The following is a 17,067-nucleotide window of genomic DNA, read 5'->3' as shown; positions in this document are numbered from 1 at the left end:
CACCATTTGCTTGTTCCCATTGCCTTAAGTGTTTGACTAGTATCAGCTTTACGGTAAACCCGTAATTTCATGCTTTGATTATTTACTTGTACCTTTGCCAGGATGTCAGCGCTTCTCTGTCCAAGAAGTATCCTGAACTATACATGGAGGGAACAAGAAATGAGTTTTTAAGTGGAGAGTTGTGGCTATATGGCCTTTTTTCTCTGTTCATATCTTGTCTATGCATGCTATTTGTGGGAGGTATCATTCCTCCATTGGGGATACATGACTAGTTTACATAAGGATGCATCACTTTGGCATGAAACATTACATACATTGATTGTCACAAAAAAGAGTCCTTTAATCAAAATATCGATGTTATTATCAATTTCCACTTTCAAAAACTATATACATTTTACTATATTCGTGATAGTCTTTGCTGCATTTGCTTTAAGGATAATCACTTTCACAACATAACCTTTTTATTTTTTCTGTGTCCCATTTTATTAATGGACACTTGCATCTGTGGTATGAGTGGACTAATAAGGAAGCCGACAACTGAAAAGAAAAGCATACTGGGTTTGCTTTCGATTCACCTGGTGGCGAGTAATTTTTTGCCACACTACTTGGTGTATTTGCTCCAACAAAGGCATGAGATGTTGCAAGACGTGCTAGCATGAAATCTCGGCCAAAGATTGGACATAAGTAATCAGACAACAAAGAAACTTGGAGGAAGATGCTTGTACATTGACCGTAGTTTTGGTTTTTTATTGAGAGGCAGCCTAGGATTGTTACAGATGTATATTCCACTATGTTAGTTTCTCACATCCATATTTTTCCCCCTAGAAAAAGAAAAGTGTGAATCAATTTTCATTTGTCCTAGGTACACCGGCACAAATAACACCCTTAAGCTCACGGTTTCTTCTTTTGGAAAAGATAATTGATTCCAATCTGGAATACCTTTGCTTCCAGGCATAATCAAAATTCAGAGCCTGTGACAAAATTTATGCTTAGTATTAATATAACTAAAGAAAACATAAACCTGGTAATATTCGAGTAATGATTTATTAATTATCCTTCTCTTAATCCTACAACAAGGAAAGTATCATATTCATTCAATCCCTTGCAAACATAAGAAGGCATAAACACTTGTTCTAACTTGTGGAAATTAGAGATCCGATTAAGAGAAGAAATAACCAGACAAACCTTGGAAAATCTTCTCATCTTTTATCTAGTGGCGGAATTTTCGTTAATCCGACTAAGATTGAAGTGATTTTTAGCTTGTCTTACTCTGCTACGGTGTGGAAATTTTCTCTTTTTTTGATTACATACGTTTTTATAGGAAGTTCGTTAAGGACTTTAGCAAGATTGTTCTACTGTCTTCAAAATTGTTCAAAAAAAATGTGGAATTTGAATTTAAAAAGGATTGTAAGAAAGCATTCAACAAGCTCAAGAAAGCACTCACCACTGCTCCAAGTAGTTCGGATTGGAATCTTTCTTCTAAGATCATGTGTGATGCCTCAAACTTTATCATGGATGATTGTAGCATCTCTTATTCCATAACTTATGCTTCCAAAACTTTTAGATGTGACTTAATTCAACTATACCACTAAAAAAAAGAGTTTTTACCTATTGTTTTTGCTCTTGACAAATTTAAATTATATTTATTAAGCTCCAAAATAGTGATATATTCTAAAGTATCTATCAGAAAATCAAAACTTAAATTAATTAGGTGGATGTTGCCCTTACAAAAATTTGATTTGGATATGAAGAATAATAGTGAGTCACAAAATTTGGTAACAGACTACTTGAGTTGTTTTGAGAAAATAAAGTGACTCATTTTCTATCATTATATTTGGGAAAAAAATTATTGATATTAAATTTTGTTCAATTTAAAATTATCTGAAGATGAGGAAGTACTGATATTAATGTTTTTCTGATACATGTTCTATTTTTTCTCCTTATATTATAATATCAAAATATAATACTGACAAAAAAAATAGATACAAAATAAAAGAGTGAAACCAATGTTATAAGACTTTCAGGTTGGTAATACTTTTCCTTTGAACAAATCAATGAATAAAATGCATCTTTATTTTTTTTATTTTTCCCACCCAAAAACTTCTTTTCAAATTCAACGGTATATTTAACATGGCAATGTTCTCATTCAAAAGTCAAAACTAATTAATATTGCCAAACTCAAATATCCGAGCATATTCATTTGCTAGTGGAGGAGCTTTGTGAGACAAATTAGGAAGACATGTGTCACACAACTAACCTAGCATGAGTACAGTAGCTGAATTGCATAAGTCAATCTCTAATATCCAGAGTTTATGCTCTAAAAGGTGAAATTTTTTTCACTTGAGTTGAAGGCTTGAAGCACAAGTGAATCTTAAACGACCCAGTCAAATAAAAGCGGCCAATATATATTAGATGAAATAAGCACGGTGAATTTGAAATGACCCAATCGGAGTAAAGCAGATACATAATTAACTTGTGTCTAAAAGAGGTTCGAATTACAGTTGTTCAAAGCACATGAAAATTTCATTCCGATAAATTGAATGTCATGACTCTCAATGAGAGTACAATGTTAGTACTCACTGGATCAATATCAATATTCTTTTTGAGTGAGGAAGAAAAATTTTAAATTGAACTAAGTTTATTATTAATTTATTAATTTTTTAAATACAATAATAATTATTTTTTTATAATCTTAATTAATTAAGTAATTTAAAATAATGTTTAAATTAGTTTTTAAAAAATGAGTTATTATCTAAATTTATTTTAAAAAATTTTATCAATCAAATTAGTTCTTAAACATTATAAATTAATCATTTTTATCTTTATGTTACTAAGTTAATAGTTCTATGAACGATTCATTGATATTATAAATCATTAACTAACGGTGACCTAATATGTTTAATTAGAGGCTAAACAAATGTTTTTATAAAAATCTATCAATTTAGTTTATTTTTTCAATTAAATAAACCTTATCCTTATTCCTAGTATAACCTAGGTGTCATGTATGATGTGAACATTTCATATAATTAATCATTAAGAAAATTGTTAAGTGAGTGATCGAATGACAAAAATAATTAATTTATAATTTTAAAAAAATCAATTTAATTGATAAACTTTTAAAGATTAATTTAAAGAATAAATAATCTTTTTAAGAATCAATTTAACAATTAATCCTAAGTAATTTCTATGAACTTAACTAGTGATCCATCTTATATAATTACATGTTAATTTTCACCTTAGATAAAAAAAAAATAAATAAAATTGTAATTTGCTAAGGACGCAATATTACTGGCATCATCGTCAAATTATTATAATAAATAATAATGTAGATTTAAATAAAAATTTAATTTGTATTCACTGCCTATCAAAATTTTTATACCTATTTCGTCCTATATTTCCCTTTAAGTAAGAACTATTGCAAATAAAAGTTTAGAACTGAGTTGGTTATAACTTATAACCCAGTTGTTGCATCATTCATGTTTGTGCTTCGGACACCCAAATATTAGATAATAAATATTAAAATTTAGTTAACATGTGTCCTCATGTACCAAAATTAATATTGATAAAAGTGTGTAAAGTTTTTATTTTGATATATGCATAATAAATATATTAAAAACTTAAATTTTATATAATTTTATAAATATTTTCTTAAAGAATAATTTTAACGTATATCTTTAAAACATATATTAACTAAATTCTAAATATTATTATAATTTAGCATCCAATATTCTTTAACATGAATTTTTTTTGGGTGACTTCTTTAACATGGATTTAATTTCTGTACACGTAGTACAAGAGTATTTTTACTATATTTTATAACAAGCAATCATAGGTTACACATGTAATTTTTCTTTCTTGAGACAGATCCTAAGTGTCAACTATTTTTATTACAGCCATTTTTTGGTATTCACTTAAACTTGGATTAAAAAAAAAGAGATTAAAATTTATATTTACATACATATTTTTAGAATTTTCATATTTCTACACTCTATTACTTATTTAGTTGTCATTGCAAAGTGCAAACGATATAGACATACATATATCTCCTTTATCATATATACCTATTTTATTTGCAATGGCAATAAGTTGATAATAGAGTGTAAAAATATAAATAGTTTCAAAAATGTATATAAGTGTAAATATAAAATTTTATTTATTTATAATAGAAACCCCTTAAAGTTTTCAACATACATCGAGAATCCATGCTGGACTTCAGGCAATCCATTTTATAGTTACAATTTGTTACGGGTCACAATTGCATTACAAATCCAAAAAAAGGAGAATCACAAAGCTTCCAAATTAACATTCAGCAACAACAAGAATTCATGCAATTTCCCAATTTCAATGTTAACATCTGAATAATTGTCTTATTCTCCAAATAATTGCAATCACTACAGACTACACAACTTATAGGAGTCTCTCATTCTAACAATGTATAGGCATAGCTCGATCTTCCAGATCAAGTGTCGAATGGCAAGTATCGGTCAAAATTTTTTACTCTACACAACATTATTCGTTGCCAATAGACATTATTTAAGCTCAAGCAAAATTTGAACACCTTATACCTGTAAAACTATTACATCACAATTCAGGGGTTCAATAATCTAATTTGTCTAAAGGCATAGAAGAAAACTTATTTTATTGCAAGCTAATAAAAATGAACCATTTGAAGCTCATCCGTAAAAGCACGTCACCTCTTAATTATTTTCGAGTGGGATTCACCATATGCAATCAATTTATCTACTGCCACTTACTAGAAACCTGTACAAACAGAAGAAACTTAATTTGCACCTCCCTTTCCGTCTACTAACTTGCATGCGGAATGATAAAGCTCCAGATAGTCAAGAGCAGGTCGGTTCCACGACCAGTCTTGCTCCATCACTGCCTTGCATAAACTGTTAAACCAATCACGAGCCTCATACCAAGCTGATATTGCCCTGAAATAATCCATTGTAAAATTTATATTGCAACCACAAAAAAATATAGGACTAGAAAGCAGGTGTCTGTGTGTTTGCGCGAATAATGTAATTAGAAAAAAGGAAATTCCATTTCTTAGTAAGAATGAATTGTACGCATGTAACAAGGAAAGTGTATAATTGAGCTTGACATGCATAACATAAGGACCTTGTCCCTACAAGTGTTTTGCCCTGAAAGAATTTAGAATCCATCACGGATTATGATGGCGATGATTTTACTTCTGAAAATTCTGACAATGAAATGTCAACTATTGGAGTTGTACTGTTGAAAAATTTGGTTTTCTCAAGTTGAAATACAGATGCCAGGTCACACAGTACAGCATATAACTCACCTATTAAGAGCATAATCAACACCTCCAACATCAGCTCCATCAAAACTAAACCCATTTGGTTCATGACCCTGTGCCTCTGCTCTATCCTTGTCATGATCAACGTCAAATACAGTATCGTAAAGTCCTGCAAAATTATATTCAGATGTGTAACTGTACCAAACCATAGTGGAAAGAACATGAAAGCTGAATACAGATTCATTTCTATTTGTTCATATGATGGACATCACTGCTTGAAAGAAGCAAAACTAGACTATCAGATGCATTACCAAGGAAAAAATGAAACTGTATATCACATGTTAAGATATATGGACCTCGTAAACCAACCACACATAAGTTATATAAAATGATGGTACGCCAACAAGAAAAATTATTATTTAGCTGAATAATAATAATAAAACACGAACAAACCTCCAGTTTTTCGTACTACAGGTATTGAGCCATATCTCATTGCTGTGAGCTGAGTAAGACCACATGGCTCAAAAATTGAAGGAACTAGAATGAAATCTGCACCAGCATATATCTAGAACAAAAATGTTCAAATGAGCATCAATGCCCCCATTAGGCCGTACATAAAAACAAGGTAAAATGTTATCGAAGATTTTCAATTACCAAGTGTGACAGAGGCTCATTGTAAGAAAGACAGAATCTAGCATGGTCATGATGAGCGGATTGCAATTGACTGGCTAAATCCTCAAATTCGCGTTGAATACGAGGATCTGGAGCTGAACCAAGTAATACAACCTGCATTCAATTATTTTCACAACCCATGGTAAAGCATTTGAAGTAGAAAGCAAAATAAAAAAATTTTCCATATCCCAAGGTAAAGCATTGAAGTAGAAAGCTAAATAAACATTAGTATTCCTTGCTTTCAAATCAATCCTTTGATTATAATCAATAACAAGGATGGCCTAGTAGATTCTCATCTCGTCAGGCCCTAAGCCTTAACTCTTAACTCTTAAAGAGGATAAATATATGCAACTTTATCCCCACAATCAAAGAGCCTGTTCTGGGAAATAAACCCACAGCTTCTAAGTTACCAGGTTAACCACTGCCACAAGACTTACCCCCATTTGGCTTATAAGTTATAATCAATATCACAACAAAATAATCACATACCCAATGCAGAAAGATGTCTGAGGGGAAGATACCACTCATCATCTACAGTTAGCATCTCTAACCTAAACTGTTTAAAATCTGGATCTCTTACGAGACAACCCGAAACTGGCTTCTTATATATGTGATAGGATGATGAGGAATGAACCTAACACAACCTAGTCAAAGAAGCTTCGACTAATACCTTGTCAATTATCAAAGAACTACTTGATCTTAAAGCTTGACTATATTCTAGCAAAAATAATATTGTTGCAAGTCAACATTCTGCCATCATGCAGACATCATGTGTACATGATAGTTGCCTGTTGATATAAAACAGAAAAAGGAGACAACCTGTCCACCACGTTCTAGGGTGCGCCACATGGCATGCTTGATGAGATGGATTCCTTTCTGATGAGTTAACCGGGAAATAACTCCCACTAAAGGAAGATCACCTCTTTTCAAGCCAAGCCTTTGTTGCAAGGCTTCTTTAGCAGCTTTTTTGCCTTCAACAACATTTTCTGATGTATATGGTACCTGCAAAAAAGTTATATTGGAACTGGAACTATTCAAAACTAGATAATTGAAACTGTAAATATCCTCATAAAATTAATAAAACAACCAACTAGAAAATTAGTACAGGTCAGGTACAAGGGGTACACTAACGTTATTGCTATCAACTAATTGCGGTTGTTACCGAACTCAACAGCACACACTATTTCATCAGTCCATTTGAGTTACATAAGATGACGACCGTTTGCATTGTTTTCGGGACACGGATAATAACTAATATAAGATAGGAGTCATCAATCTAATCTAAGACAAACAAAAAGACAGGAAGAACAGATGGTTATTCAGCACCTATGTTGCATATGTATACAGATTTGAGTATCCATACATCTATACAATCTTTCAAAACATCAAGGAGAAAGTTTTGGGGTTTGGATTTAAACTTGACATAAATAAAATAAAACAAAAACAGACAAGAAACTCTGATTTTTACTTACAGGAATGAAATCATCATTATATGGATCCCATATATCTGGGTCAATTCCATTTATTATACCATGGAACTTGTGAAGATGTGGAGCAACTGCAGGATTTCCAGCAACCTCCCTAGAGTAAGTGGGGGATACCTGCCAATATGTTCATTAAGAATATCAGATTACCAAAAAGATGGAAAATAATAATCAAGCTTATCCTACCTTCCAATACTACTGGTTCTTTAGTGTTAACATTCAAATGTGCATCTGTTGGCAAGATTTATATTGAAGGTATATTATGAGGTGGAAAAGATTTTCGTTTCATAGCATAGATTTGTAAGTGTGAGATACAACAAATTCTAGCTAGATGAGATGATATATGTCCACAATATTTTCCTAACCAACTTATTTTTTTTTCCCTTTCCATTAAATCGAATTTTTTTCCCCTTTCCATTAAATTGAGCTTTAAATATCTAAACATTACAGGGGTAGAGGGGGGAAATCACTACTATATGCTTGCAAATTCCTCTAACATATTGAGAGAAGAAATATGAAATTCAGAATGAATAAAGGAAATATTAAAGCTGAATAATAGTGCAACATGAAAGTTAGCAAACAAGTACTTACAGTTGTAGCCTTGTCAGCATAAGCCATAGCTTTTCCAATGAGTTGGGCTCCAAATTCAAGGTTATGAATTGTAAAGACAACCTTTGCTTTACTTAGACCATAATGTGTATACTGTTCTTTAGATAGCCATGCAACTGGTGCACTTGACCAATCGTGACAGTGGATTATATCCTGCCCATTGTCAAGAGACAATTAAATACAAAGTAGGAAACAAACTATTAATTAAATTAGTGTAGTCTTCTGCCAAAAAAATGACAAACAAAGGATTGATATTTGGTAAAGCAGTTGTTGCTCATATAATACATATTCTTTCATTGTATTTATTTTATGTATAGGAAGCTTTTGGTTTCAATTACACAAATAAATGCAAATAAATCTACTTTTCAGCTACTATCTCTCTGCAGGGCTGCTAATGAACCAGATAATAATTTCCCGCACTTTAATTTTTGGCTTTAGTGGAATGAGAGAGAATGTTGAGTCAGTAGTCAGTATCAATAAAATGCGCACTTTAAGTCCCACTCTTATGACAAGAAGAAACGTGTCATGGAAGTTATCTATAATACAGTTGAGTCACTAAAATGATATATCTTACAGGCTGAAATCCATTTTGAAGTAGAAATTCAAGAGCAGCATGACAAAAAAAACCAAATCTTTCAGCATCATTCTGACAACCATATACACAGCCAGTATTGAAGAATCTGCAGAAAAGAATATATAATCTTGTTAATGATCATCTTAAAAACAACGATCATGAAGGTAACAAATGCTTCAAAAAGATATACTTACTGGATGTGTTTATAAAGGCATAAACATTGCAGATACAATCTTAAAACCAATTATCAATATAGACTTCTGAGGTTTTCACAAGTGATAATGCCACATTGGATTTTTTTTTTCAGTTTTTTCATGTTTCCTTGTGATTTAATATGTTTCCACATGAAGAAAATATCTTCCTGCATTCAACTGATTTTGAAGTGGTGATAGAGATTATCTCATTGGCCATGGTTGGTGCTCCCCAAAAACTATCATTCAACCTTCTATTGTACTGCTTAATGTCTGCAAGAGTACTTCTGTAAAAATTACTCCATAATGAGACACACCTAAATAGCAGAATCTTCTAATACGTGAAAGTATTTAGTCCCCATTTTTGGTATTAAGTAGCTTAGATCTCCCTAAGTTTGTTGAAAGTGTACCAAGCGAATTTCTCATAAGCATGGTTTGATCACCATCACCCTACCAATTTTCTAAAAAGATGGTGCCAACCCTATCAAAGGAATGGACATCCAACAGGAAGATTACATTATTTACATGCAATCAAATGATCTCTAATGGAATCCAAACCTTAGGTTGTTATCAAGGAAATTTATTAATAAATAAATATCAAGTTCAACTACAAAATATAGTAAGTGCAGCTTATCTTTGCATGTCATATCAAGCCTCAAAGCAAGCATTACTCTAGCATAAAAATTCATCAATCACTGGATTTAAAAGTAAATACAAAGGTTACACACCATTGATTGTTAATAAATTACAAAGTAATTTCAGTTCCACATCTTCAGGGCAGATAAGAATTCAATATAGTTTACTTTGCTCTGATTAAAATCATCGAAGGTGCTAGCTCTTTAGAATTTCAATGTTTGTATGTATAAAACTACTCATGAGTTGAACCAATAAACCACAAAAAGTAAGAATTTCAAGGCTGGAGAACTAAAACACTTACCCATTTTGAGGCTCGAGAAAGTAGACAGAAAGGCCTTCCACTTTTCCATGCCAGACTTTTATTTCAGTCCCATTCCAAAAATAGGTTTTGTGAAAATTAAAGTCTTTTACCTGAATCAAAAGAAACAAGTTACAGCTATTACAGGAATAAAAATAACATGAACACACTTACACTATATAGATTTCAATCCAATATGGAGAAATCTCTAGCCATCTATAACTTTGAACAGAACCACTAAAAGAGATGCTTGAAGGTCAACCGCAAGGCATGCTCAACTCATAAAATTTGTCTTCCCCTCCCCCACCCCCGCCGATTATCAATTAATTTCATTTAAGCTATATCACTCTTTGAAAAGAACAGACCAGAAAACTCATGAGAATTTAAATATCTAATGTGGAGTTTTAAGATGTAACAAGTGTCAAGGCAATAGAAAAAGGCTTACATTGCTCAGGTTCAAACAATCATACTTTGGAAGAACAATGTCGACATTGTGATTTAAATCCTGAACTGCCCTGGACAGACTAGTGACAACATCACCAAGGCCTCCAACCTGCAAAAGATACAGACCATCAAAATTAGATGTTCAAATCATCCCCCCCCCCCCCCCCCCAACCCCCAAAAAAAAATTATATATATATATACACACACATATGTATATATATGTATATATATTGACACCTAAAAGTCTAAAACTTTCCAGATGCTAACTCAACAAAAGTGAGAATTTTTCAATCACACAACATTTGAAATTCCCCTTTGTCATAGACAGGCATGCAGACAGTAAAAACAATCTGCAACTGGTGTGAAGATTTCTTTAATAAAGAGCTCAGAGCATAATTCTCTATGACAAAAATGTTTTCTGCTTCGCACACAGGATAAATGGTAAGGTTTCTTCCTTGTAAATTCCAAAAAAAAAAAAAATTTGACAATAGAATGATAAGATAGACATAACATGAACAAGCTAACTTACCTTTGCAATTGGAGCCATCTCAACAGCAATATGGATGATATGCATAGGTGGTTCCTTCGCAATACCTCCAAAAACAGGTACATGATAATCCATTCCAAATTTATTGTCAAAAATTCCACCATCTTGTCTCTCAGAAAATACAAAGTCCATCATGTATGCATCTTGTGGAACCCTAACTGAAAAAGCATCATAGAACTTATTCAGCAATAAGGGTAAGGCAGACACATACATTATTTCCATTTTTTTATTTTAAAAGAAATACATTATTTCCTTTAAGTCATGGACCTAAACCCGTAAAAATATTATGAAATTGTCCATCTTAATATGCTATTGTAATATGATACAATGTTCATGGACAACCATTCTGACAATAGATAGTAACTCATGCATTTCACAAATGCCCTAGAGCTTTCTTCATAACCTTTCACAAGAAAACACTCAGCATGTAGATCAATGGCTAGACTACAGCTTGGAAAACACCTTACGAACACAATCCATTAAATAGAAAGACCAGGAATCTGCTAACCACAATTGTACCAGCTAATTCTAGCAGGAGATAATAAAAAACGACCAAGCAACTAAAGAAACATTAAAATCCCCAATACTAATACGTGACAGTTTAATAGGTTCAAATTATGTGTCAAATGTAAAGTAGGAACAGACTCACCAGAGGCTTTGACATGAGTAGTATTCTCTGCAGGCAACATTCTCTGAGGTGGCAATGGACCATTTCGATGGGTCCAACGATTAAATGAGCCTCTAAACCAAACCTCTGGTTTTCCATTCAGATTTGTGTTAGAGGGGTTATAAAATACTGTCACTGTGCTCCCTGCTTGAACATCAAGAGGCTCAGTAAAGACAATATGCTTTTGAGAAAGCAAAAATCTTTTCAAAGTTCTTTCCTTAGTTTCAGCTTTCATGAGAGCTGTTTTTTCAGCCTGCAACAAGAAAAAGTCCAATAACTAAGATTACTGGCTTGAACAGATGTCATCAAATTCAATTCTATTAAAAACCGAATTCAATTGTATTATGAATGAGTTCTTATATTTGAAATACACCGGTAAATTACATAATTAAATTCAATTCCATATTGTTTGGACTGTATATGAAATTAATTGAATTCTTTATTTTGAATATCTCATCCTTCATGAATAAAAGAGGCAACATACTAGATAATGTTTAAGGGTGTTTTGGATATATTAATTTAAATTGTAAGTCTTACTGAAACAAATTAGACCTATCTTGGTCTAATTTACTTTTGAACGTTTTTACATAATTGAATTCTCTTTGCATTTTAATTACAGGCCAGGGAATTGAATTCAAATTCTTTATAAAATTCAATTCCAGGGATCTCCAAACAACCTGGAAACTAGAATTCTTGTCCGTGACATCTATATTTCAGATAAACAGTGCATTAAGGATCAATCTAGCATAGCACAGCCATCACAGCTTAAGAATTCAAAGTATCAGCCTTACCAAAACCAACATGGTGAATTTCATATACTGTACATGAGATACCACATTACAATCATACATTCCCCACTAATTTTTCCATATTTTCAAATAGAAAAGAACATAAGCAGAAACAGACAGCCTAAATATTTTATTTATGCCAACATGGTATGTTAGCTAGAGCCTCATTATGGTAATCTGGAAGTCATTTCATGTAAAGACTAACCTTGGCACGTATAGCTTCCTCCCTTAGCCTCCTTTCCTGCTGGAGTTTTTGGTATACCAACTGCTCTTCCCCAGCCCAATACTCTTCATCAGGTGTGAACTTTGTGACACTAGCATGGAAGTCTTGACGGCAATTGTTATCATACACATTTGCTTTGCCAGGAGGACCATTAGCAAAGACCCAATCCAGGACAACGGCTTCATCAGGCACAACAACTGCATCAAATGAGAGAGAACTAAAGAAGTTGCTTTAACATCAAGATAATTCTAAGGAAAAGCTCAAGATTCCCATTTTTAATATTAAGGATATCATTGCAATAGCTGTTTATCTTTTCTTATGGCCTTAACAAGTAATTGACCCGACCTGCTTTTTTTTTTTTTTTTGGTGACTCCGACCTGCTTTGAACATTGATAACTTATTCTAAGCCACTTCCAAAAGTATCACATTTTGACACCTCACAAAAGAAATTTGTATCTCTCTTTGTCAGCAAGAATGCGGACAATAGAAACCAAAATAATGAGTTAGAAATGCTAATACAATTTTTAAAATTCAAATTTTGAATAAGATGGAGGATAACTACATAAATCTCCTAACCCTAAACTCTGCAAACACAATCATGTATCAACAGAACCATAAAATATAGCATTACATTACAACACATTTATATAGTTTTTTTAACTTCAATTACGTCTACAGATCTGTTTCTAAGATAAACAGATCTCACATAGCGGTTGTTCCTAACTTCCTACACTTTCTGTACCCATTAAAAAATTAATTTCAATGAACAAGATATAAAAGAACAGAAGATAAGGAATAGAAGATGTAAGTCAGCATACCATCAGCATACCACCAATCACCATCTTCTGAACCTGATTTGAGAAGCCTTTCAGCAATTGACAATCCATCCTTCCAATCATTATACCCGCCATGAATCCATACTTCATTTGAATGTGTAAGAGGTCCAGAGCTTCTGTTATAACATAATCTGACCGAGTCCTTGCCTTCAAATTCATTAGGTTCCACATACCAAACTGAGTCGACGGATTTCGCAGCCTTTTGCATCAATTGCTGCAACACTTCTCTCCTTTTCGCGATCTCCCCCCTAGCCAGTGACCTGTCCTCTTCTTGAGCAATTCTCTCTGCTTCAATTCGCCTCTGCTCTTCTTCCTGTCTTTCCCTTTCAGCCTGTTCCTTTGCCAGCCTTTCTGATTCTTTTCGTTTCTCGTCAAGTAAGAAATCTTCAAATGCATTTGCATTCATTCCACCAACAACAGGTATCGAGTAATCATTTTTGTCATTATTGTCATACACACTTTGCCCATTGAAGAACACAAAGTCTACCTTATAAGCTTCCATTGGAACATGCACCTGGCAAGACCACCAATCACCATTAATATGTGTTTTATTTAACCTTATAGTAAAAGGCTTCCACTTCCAATCATTAAATGCACCCATAATCAGAACATCTGGCTCATTACTTAAAATTGAAAGACTCCTGTTAAGGAACAGTTCTATATCTTGATTGGGCTTAACTACGGCAGGATATACAAACAGCTTGTTCCCCCGTGAAATGTTATCCTCTGCAATCGTCTCTATTTCTTGTTTACGATAATTTGCTTCCAACCCTAACTTGAAAAGATGTGAAGCTTCTTCTTCGTTTACTTCATCATCAACATGAATTTCTTCATAGTCTAGTGGCTTTGCCTCTTTATCTTTTCCATTCGCAACATCCCCAATGGAAGTGTCTACAACATTCCCCTCATCAATTGCAGAAACTTCTGCATGTTCTCCAACGGCGCCGTCTTCCTCGGCATCAATGTTAACATCAAGGGTTTTCTTATCATCCCCTGACACCTCACTAACTGTTGGGGTCAAAGAATCACCCTTGATTCCAGTACTTTTTTTATCCCTCTTCCGATTGCTTGTTTCAATTGGTGATTTAGGTGTGAAACCCTTTGAACCAGGCCCACCCTTAGGCCTTGCAGGGGACGCTCTCTTCTGTCTCCTACGCGGAAAATCTAACAAAAGACAAAGGCCAATTACAGAAACGAAAACGGGTAGTTTGGGACATCATCACTATATAAGTATGACGAAGCAAAAGAACAAACCTGAAGAACTAGCGTTAATGCAAGAAGAAACACAACCAGCCTTGAAGTCACGTCTCCACTGTGAACACCGAAACAAATAAAGTGTGATTCGGAGATATTTAGCAAATGCATGAAATCGAGATCTAACAAACCACCGTTCGTAATGATTAAATTAAATTAGCATTAAGAAAGCATGAAATTGGAATGACTTCAGAAACCAAACAAATAATATAAATATATATATCGCGGGAATAAGGAGTGACTGACAGTTGATGCTCCGTGAGGAGAGAAGAAAAAGAAGGCCGGAGCACCAAATGGCGTCGTCTTCTTCTGCTGAAAAAAGCTTCTTCTATCACCAAACGCCGTCGTTTTGCAGTGCACTTGCAGTTGCAGCGACATCTCCATTCCTATTAGTATGCGCCTTCCTATTCCTTCCAATAATTCTTCCTCACAACAACTACACTATTACGTAAATTTAAATATACGAGCAATTATTCATCCAGCAATCATTCTCTCTTTGAATCTGTGCAACCAAAACAGTTAATCTTTCGTATTATAAATAATAAATTAATGTAATGCTGTAAGAATTAGGGAACGAAATCATATATAGTTGTAGTGGTACTGATAACGGCGGAGAAGAGTGTAGTATCTGGGCCATACGTTGATTATGATACTCTGTATGTTAGCCACATGGTATTGATTTTGGAGCGTTAAGGGGATCGTTGATTTCTCATTAGTTATGTTGTATTGATGAAATTGACGGTAGATGGTGATCTCGTGATTGGTGTTAACGTGGGGTTGGATGTAGAGTAGAGGAGACCAGAGATTGGCTGACGTGGTGAGAGAAAGCAACGGTGAGAAGGAATTGGTCTCAATTTGCGATTTGCACGTAAATTTCAATTTAATTTATGAAATCTTAATTTATTTATTTAATTTCTACATTTTATGAATTTGACTTGTATTATATTTTAAAATACTTTTGATGCATAAATATTAAAAGAATATTGACATTGATAATTGGATATTATATTAGACTCTATAAAAGAATTATTATTTAATTTTGGTACTTAAATAACTTAAAACAATTAATATTATAGATAGTATTTATTAAAAAAAAATTTCCAAAGCAAGACTCATTTTTTGGATATGAATTTTCATGATGTATTGAGTTTGTATGTTTTTAATTAATATGAAGCAATTTTTTTTAAAATTCCAAAATATAAATTAAAGATATCTAACTAAAGAAGAAAAAATTGATAGTCTAGTTTGAGAAGAGCTTAATTCAAATTTTGGAAATTTATAAATTTAAAGATCAGATTTGTGTAAGTTCATAAATCAAACGGTTGATTTTGTGTTTTAAATTTTTAAAAAGTTAAACTTTATAAATCAAATGGTTAGATTTGTGATTTTCATATTAAAAAATACCAAATTTTACACATTATTAAAAAAGACTGCTATAAATCCAAAATCAAAATTAAAAAATACGAAAACATATGATACATATCATTTTTGGGATAATGTGAGTAAGAATGGCCAAAAAAAAAAAACCCAACAGGAAGTAATGAGATTTACAAATCTCTATAAAGATGGAAACTTATTCCGCAAATAAATGGAGACCGAAGTGAGGATTGAAATATTCACTTCATAAGAGATCCATACAATTCTCACGAAAAAAAATCTTAAATATTTTTATATAAGTTTATATTTAATGACCTTTATTTTTTTTAAAGTTTTTTTAAGAAATAAATTAATGATATATATAATATTTAAATTTATCATAGCTAATTATTTAAATTTGTGTTATTACAAGAGGAGAATACTATCATCAAACTATAATAAAAAATTTTCTATTATATTTTATTTTAATTTGTATGTTGGAAATTTTGTGTATATTAATTATGTTGAATTTTTGTTTGGATTATATTCTAATTTGATATATTTAGTTGAATAATATTTGATTCTAGGATGTATCTACTATTTATCCTAAAGACATATGTTAAGACTACAAAATAAAATTTTTTTTGTTAAAAATATAAAAAATTTAAATTTTTAATGTATTTATTTTATATTCGTTAAATGAAAACTTTGAAATTTTTCACTAATAATAAGTTTATTAGGTGTTTTTAGAACACAGGTTAGCTAAACCTATAAATTATGATTGTGTTATTTTTTTTCAAAAAAAAAATTAAAAAATATTTTTATATACCTGTGAGTATTCGCTTCCTCTACAGAAAGAAAATAAACGAAAATCTATAATAAGGTAAGATAAAAATAAAAAATATTTTACTAAATAAAATAGAAGAGAGAAAGAATTTTCTCCTGTAAAATTTTATTGTCATTTTTAAATGTGAATCATATTTATAAAATTTAAAAACTAAAAATTAAAATTTGTTTAAAAGTTTAAAGATCACTTTGAGTATTAAATCGTCATTTAGATTCATGTCATCAAATGGAGGCTTGCTATGTAGGGAACTTCACACGAGGTTTGTGCCAATTGCCGAATCCAGACATGTATTAATTCCCTATTTGCATTAATTTATGGGTAAACTATTCTTTGTTGTCCTTTTGTTAGTTTTGGGTTAAGTTTTATTTTGTTTCTAGA

At 32.2% G+C, this 17,067-nt stretch overlaps 1 protein-coding gene across 1 annotated transcript; it reads right to left on the bottom strand.

Moving 5' to 3' along the window:
- Positions 1–4,299: 4,299 nt before the first annotated feature.
- Positions 4,300–15,177, bottom strand: LOC112705751 (starch synthase 3, chloroplastic/amyloplastic). The gene is made up of 16 exons (XM_025756694.3): positions 14,733–15,177; positions 14,487–14,544; positions 13,215–14,396; positions 12,379–12,593; positions 11,368–11,638; positions 10,701–10,876; positions 10,173–10,280; positions 9,731–9,840; positions 8,603–8,708; positions 8,011–8,181; positions 7,408–7,536; positions 6,755–6,937; positions 5,918–6,049; positions 5,717–5,828; positions 5,309–5,432; positions 4,300–4,937 (listed from the first exon to the last, which is right to left on the bottom strand). Exons 1-16 carry the CDS (start codon positions 14,868–14,870, stop codon positions 4,781–4,783), a joined length of 3,372 nt encoding a protein of 1,123 aa, XP_025612479.1. The 5' UTR covers positions 14,871–15,177; the 3' UTR covers positions 4,300–4,780.
- Between the last annotated feature and the right edge of the window lie 1,890 nt (positions 15,178–17,067).

Source organism: Arachis hypogaea, chromosome 1 (genome assembly GCF_003086295.3).
Source record: "Arachis hypogaea cultivar Tifrunner chromosome 1, arahy.Tifrunner.gnm2.J5K5, whole genome shotgun sequence".
NCBI classification, from domain to species: Eukaryota; Viridiplantae; Streptophyta; class Magnoliopsida; order Fabales; family Fabaceae; genus Arachis; species Arachis hypogaea.
Note: the sequence above shows the minus strand (reverse complement) of the source record. Positions and strands in the feature narration are given on the sequence as shown.

Coding starts and splice junctions, on each gene's coding strand:
- LOC112705751 (XM_025756694.3), bottom strand. CDS start 14,870: ATGGAGATGTCGCTGCAACTGCAAGTGCACTGCAAAACGACGGCGTTT. Junction 12,594..13,214: donor TGATTGGTGGTATGCTGATG/GTATGCTGACTT, acceptor CATTTGATGCAG/TTGTTGTGCCTGATGAAGCC. Junction 9,841..10,172: donor ATTGTTTGAACCTGAGCAAT/GTAAGCCTTTTT, acceptor CTTTTGATTCAG/GTAAAAGACTTTAATTTTCA.